The 6,039-nt window shown below is 36.0% G+C and overlaps 1 protein-coding gene across 1 annotated transcript; it reads right to left on the bottom strand.

Moving 5' to 3' along the window:
* Positions 1-513: 513 nt before the first annotated feature.
* LOC110914265 lies at positions 514-3,320 on the bottom strand. Its single transcript, XM_022159065.1, has 3 exons — positions 1,809-3,320; positions 1,235-1,741; positions 514-1,149 (listed from the first exon to the last, which is right to left on the bottom strand). The coding sequence occupies exons 1-3, from the start codon at positions 3,318-3,320 to the stop codon at positions 514-516; spliced, it is 2,655 nt and encodes an 884-aa protein (XP_022014757.1).
* Between the last annotated feature and the right edge of the window lie 2,719 nt (positions 3,321-6,039).

Below are 6,039 nucleotides of genomic sequence, written 5' to 3' on the forward strand. Positions count from 1 at the left end.
CAGATCCATCAGCGGACTACGACTCAGAAGAGTTGGAATGGGCTAGGTGGGAATGTGCAGTTCAACCACCGGAGGATGATTGGTACCATGATCCGTACCCAGGGGGAGCATTCTTCTGACTCCGAATGGTCAAATGATGATGCTCATTGGAAGTAGATTGTTAGGGTTTTAAATGTTTGTATTGATACATTAACTGCATGTTTTTGATACATTAACTGCATGTGTTTGATACATTTAATGAAATGTAGTTGTGGTTGAGACTCAATGTGTATGATACATTAACTGCATAAACTGCAGATGAACTGCATTACCAAGATCAACATATACTGCATTACAAACATAAACTGCATTACAAACATAAAGTGCAGTTGAACTGCATTACAACATAAACTTCATAGTTGAACTACATAAATAAGTCTTGAAGCGGGCCACTACATAAACAGGTCTTAAACCATACATAAACAAGTCTTAAACCATACATAAACAAGTCTTAAACCATTGAAATCAACCTAACTAAGCTTCACTCGAAGTTGGTGCACCTTGTGTTGCAGTTTGAGATTCTTGAACATTCTCCCCTCCCTGGCCCTTGCATGTCCTACTGTTGTGACCCAAGGTTCCACACTTGCTACACTTGCCCTTCCTGGTTTTGTTTTCTCCACCTGCAACTTGATCCTCACTTGGTGCATGTACAACATTCTCCCCACCCTGCCCCTTGCATGTCCTACTGTTGTGTCCCAAATTTCCGCACTTGCTGCACTTGGTTGTATTGCCCTTCTTGGTCATTTTTCCCTCACTATCAAAATGAGCTTCAACTTCAGCCTCACCAACTGATTTCTTTCTCTTCTTTTGTGGTCTCCCAACCTGCTTATGGTGTTTGGGAGGCAGAAGTTTGGTGGGACATTGTGAGGGTATCCAATTCTCAGGCCCGGGAATTGGATTAATCACATTCTCATAAACCTCCTTCCATGTGGATAACCAATACACTTCATCAACCAATTCTTCTGGCACCCCTATCCTAATATCATTCCTGGCCATATCATTGATAGCAGCCACTGCATGTTTACATGGCATGCTAGTTAAATCCCACTTTCTGCAGGTGCATGTTCTGTTCTTCATATTAACAACACACCGGGATCTTGAGCTATTCACCTACACAAAATCAGTATCCAACATTAAAACATTGAGTTACTCACCTAGTAAAGGGTCTTATTAGGTCAAACTGCAATACACATACCTGGTACTGTACTGCATCCACCATTAAAACATTTAGTTGTGAGGCTTCTTCTTTGATCTTATTAAACACTTCTTGAGCATGAGGAGTTAATGGACCATGAGCTTTAGCTTGAATCTTCTTTACATTCACAATTCTTTTGGTCATGTACACTCTTATGAACTCTAAACATGTGATTACAGGTTTGTCTCTGGCTCCTATCAACTGCCTATTGAACACTTCACATATATTATTCAACAATATGTCACATTTGGCCCTACCTAAAAAGTGTGCTTTTGACCAACTGCTTGCTGGGATATTTGATAGCTTTTCATGGAAACCAGGCTCTGCAATCTTCATTTCTTCCATTGCCTTTTCAAAATATGGCATTGATGTCTTGCATACTACTCCATACAACAAGTTTTTGTACACATCACTAGGCCAATCCTTCTTCAGATTCTGGTGGATATGTCTTAAACAGAACCTGTGTTCAGAGTCTGGGAAAACTTTGGATAATGCAGGCAGTAGTCCCTGCCTCAGATAATGTAAGTTAGATATGATAAAATGGCATAAACATTTAAATGATAAAATGCCATACCTTTTGCCTATCTGAGATGAAAGTGAAGTTGGTACTGTCTGCTAAGCCAAGATCATCTTTGAGTAATTCCAAAAACCATTCCCAAGATTTAAAAGTTTCAGCCTCCACTAAAGCATATGCTACAGGATATATACCGTTGTTGCCTTCTACACCAACTGCAGTAAGAATCTGTCCAGGAAATGGACCTTTCATAAAACATCCATCTAGTCCCAATATTTCTCTACCACACATCTTGAACCCTCTCATAATAGAAGCAAAACAAACATAACATCTCTTGAATTGCCGCCTAGTAGGAAGACAAGGGTTAGCACAGGGTTCACAATCTATTTTAATTGTGCTACCTGGATTTGCCCTCAACAGTGCTTCACAATAAGACCTTAGGATACCATACTGCTCTCTACAATCTCCAATGATCCTTGTTGTAGCAATTCTTTTAGCCCTAAACACTTTCTGGATTGAAACAGTCACCTGATGGTTCTTCACAAGCATATCATGTATGGCTGGCAAAGGCATGTCAGGGTTTGACTCGATTATGGGTTGGATCTCATTTGCTATCTGAGACATGGTGTACAGGCCCACTTCTCTTGTTTGGAGGCAATGATGTTGTGAGGTAATTGTTTTCACACACCAAGATTCCTTTTCAGTTCTCCTAGAGATCTGAACCGCCCAAGGACAAGTGGGCTTCAAGTGCCTTTTATCTTGTTTTAACCCTAGCCCTCTAAATTTACTATTCTGCCCCTCACCAGAACCCAAAGTAGGATTAGTCCCAAGACAAATAACTCTGAACCTCAACTTATCATTTTTTAATATATAAATTTGCCTTCTACTCTTAACAACATATGTCTTAACCATGTCATTCAATTGTTTTTTATCTGCTATTAATTGACCAATTGAAAATGGGAGGTATGAGTCACTAACATTACCAGTATTTTTTCTCTTCTTCCTTACCTTCTTGGCAACCTTGTCCAGCAGTGTACAGTTATCATCTTTATCACTAAAATCCTCATGATCACAAGTTATATCTTCCTGCCTAAGTTCTTCTTTAGTATTCTCATTTCTAGCATCCTTAATTGTCTCATTGACTTCATCAGGATCAAAGTCAACACATGCCTTGAACTGAGTCATATCTACTTCATAATCAAACACTGGATTATCTGGTTCCTGATCAAATGTGTAATCTGGATCTTCTTCATCACTGTTCTCTTTATCACTACTTTGTGACTCACCCTCAGAAACTGCCTCGCTACTTTCTGACTCACCCTCAACCACATTATCTTCACCCACATTATCTAGTAAAGCCAGGCTCATTGCAGTTGAATCCTTGATTCTAGAGTCTCCTATTTCAACATACAAATCTACTAACTTGCATCCTTTTCTAAGTTGGTCATACACATAATCTAACTCATCATCATCATCACTAAAGTGTCTAAGACCAAAATCCAAACACACATTAGGATCTTTAACAAAATAATTGAACACTTCATCTATAGAGTAACCTATAACTTTCAGCATTTCACGAAGAACAGCAAAGTTAACTTTTCAAACTCAACCCAGTCAATGTAACTAACCTTACCGTTGACATACTCCCTTCCTGGATAATCAGTAAACTCACCTCCATGGTTAATCTTTATTGAAAAAAGTCTGGGTTCATTCCTTGTTAACACAAATGATCAGAACATCAAACTCATTCTCAACAAACCGAAAATGGCACATACCCCTGAGGAAGAAGACACAATCAACTTACCATATATATCTTCAGGATCGTAGTATTGATCTTGAGGACGAAGTCGCCATGTGAACACCATCGATTTGGGGTTTCTCTCTTACACAATCAACTATCTTTGATTTTGGCGGGACTAAATTTAGGGCTTAATAGTGAATTTTGGGGTTTTTCGAAGGGAAATAAATCAAAAAGACGGTCTTACCCCTGGCTCAAACAGTCAAACAAACGACAGTGTAACAGAAGGACTCAAACTGTTATGAATTTATAAGGTCAGGGGCTCAAAAAACCAAAAAATGAATTTAGGGGCTCAGGTTGATGTTTGGCACATACCACAGGGACGCAAATTGCATTTTTCTCCAAAAAAAAAATCTAAGGAATTAGAAAGTGATTCTATGTTAACAGTTGAATTTTATTTGTTTAAAAAACGGCATAGGTTAATAAGAGTTAAGAATCCTGTCTTTTATTAATAAAGAAAAAAGAAAAAAAAAGCTCTATTACTTGTGTTGGGTGTAACATTGTAGATCAAATTGTATACATTATAAAATAATTGTTATACTCTACTTGTAAGTTGCTTACCGTATACATTTAAGGAGTGCATTGTACGTAAACGATGAGTGTATGTTAATAGCTTTGCTTACGAGATTTTAATAATTCACAGTACCCAAAACGTTATATTCTAGTATTGTGAGTCAGTGCGAAATAACTCAGATATAATTCTCAAAATTGATAGGATCACATATCACATAAGGATGAAGTTCATAAAGTGACTTTTTGGTACAAAGTGTTTTGTGTTGTTCTCATTATTATTTTAATAAGTAAATGATAAATCCATTTCATTAACGATGGATATAAAATTACATAAGAATGATAGATAAACAAGCAAAAAGTTGTGTCGCAACCTCCTTTTGAATAGCAAATTCAATTCTATCGAAAATAAACTTTAGTTCCTTGGCGTCGAGAAATTGTTGTGCACGACCCTCTGCACTCTGTCCAAAAAACTAATAGCTTTAGGAGCAAGAGAACCAAATGTATTAAAGGTAAAGAGAATGAAGACATGTTGATTCTTAACGTAAGCTTTTTCATGTTTAGTAACTTTTCCTAATTCTACCTTCAACACAGCCTGATTCTTAACGGATAAGACTAAGATAATGTCAAGATTGTAAACAATACAGAGTTTTAAACGGGTCAAATTTTACAAATAAAAAAACACAATAAAAGAACCAAACCTATTGTTAACTTTTTGTTTTAAACTTGCTTCTACCAATTTAAAACTCATATCGTTTTTATATGCTCTATTATTTTCTAAAAACGTTTTATCATAAAACCGATATTTTTATCTTTAACTAGAGTGTATTATTGTAATAATAGAAAAGACAGTCTTTTAAAAACAAATTACTAAAGTACAGTTTCAGTCTCTATGGTTTATACCCAATCACAGGTTCAGCCCTTATTTGAAAAAATTCAACAGTCCAATTCCTGTGGTTATCAATTGCTTGCATTAAAAAAAATATAACAGTCCAATCCCTGTGGTTATCAATTGCTTGCAATTAAGTCCCTCCCACAAACTGACTGTTTGTAATTCAGTGAAGACTAAAATACCCCCAAAACTTTACTTAAAATTTCAGTAGTCCCTGATGGTTGATTTCATAATTTCCCTCCGTTTTCAATTTTTTTCCTAATCTAGTAATAAACCACCTTAAGCCATTAATTAGTTTGCGATAAGAAGGTAGTAACACAAGAACAACAACAACAACAACAAAATGCAGTTCATAATCTTAAACATATGTAACCAGAATTGAAATTCAGTTTATAATCTTGAACTGGATTGGACTACTTGGAATGCAGATTATAATCTTGAACTGGAATGAAGTTTATAATCTTGACTTTTTGAACTTGACGTGTGTTTTACTAATAGAACTGCAAATGGTTTTGACCTCTCTTTGTGTAAACAGTCATGGCGAAAATGTAATCTCAGTATAAAATAAATTGCATATAGTACAGAGTATAGTATCCTATATATAGGGTATAAGAGATAGATACAAAGTGAACATACAAGAGCTCTAGCTAATAGATCTGTAACTAACTACCAGAAGTAACATAACCACCTCATGTAACTAACTAAACTCTCTAACACTTTGACACATGTTTGACCTCTGTTTTGTTGCCTCATGTTTGAACATCAAAAGACCTTTGTTTAGTCAAACATGTTTCAAAATGAGTAAAATCAATACATGTATCTACTGTCAAATACTAGTTCATTCAAATACATGTATTCACTTAAATGAACAAACAGATTATCTAAAACTAAACATAATGTGCAGTAGCTGTTCAACTGAATACATGTAGCTACTGTCCAATTGTGCATACAATGTTCAAAGACTTATGTGCATTCAACAACATAATGTTACTGATATGATCCTAATGTACAACATTCATACTCAAGCGCATGTAATCTAATCAAAATGTTGCTGACATGATCCTAATGCACAACATAGAAAGCACAATTAA

This window comes from Helianthus annuus, chromosome 15, assembly GCF_002127325.2.
Source record: "Helianthus annuus cultivar XRQ/B chromosome 15, HanXRQr2.0-SUNRISE, whole genome shotgun sequence".
In the NCBI taxonomy this organism is placed as follows: Eukaryota; Viridiplantae; Streptophyta; class Magnoliopsida; order Asterales; family Asteraceae; genus Helianthus; species Helianthus annuus.

Bases quoted from the DNA above. Each gene is read 5' to 3' on its own strand.
- LOC110914265 (XM_022159065.1), bottom strand. From the start codon at position 3,320: ATGCTGAAAGTTATAGGTTACTCTATAGATGAAGTGTTCAATTATTTT. The intron at 1,742-1,808 runs GTATGGCATTTT...TATCTGAGGCAG, and splicing joins TCATCTCAGATAGGCAAAAG to GGACTACTGCCTGCATTATC. The intron at 1,150-1,234 runs GTATGTGTATTG...GATTTTGTGTAG, and splicing joins TGGATGCAGTACAGTACCAG to GTGAATAGCTCAAGATCCCG.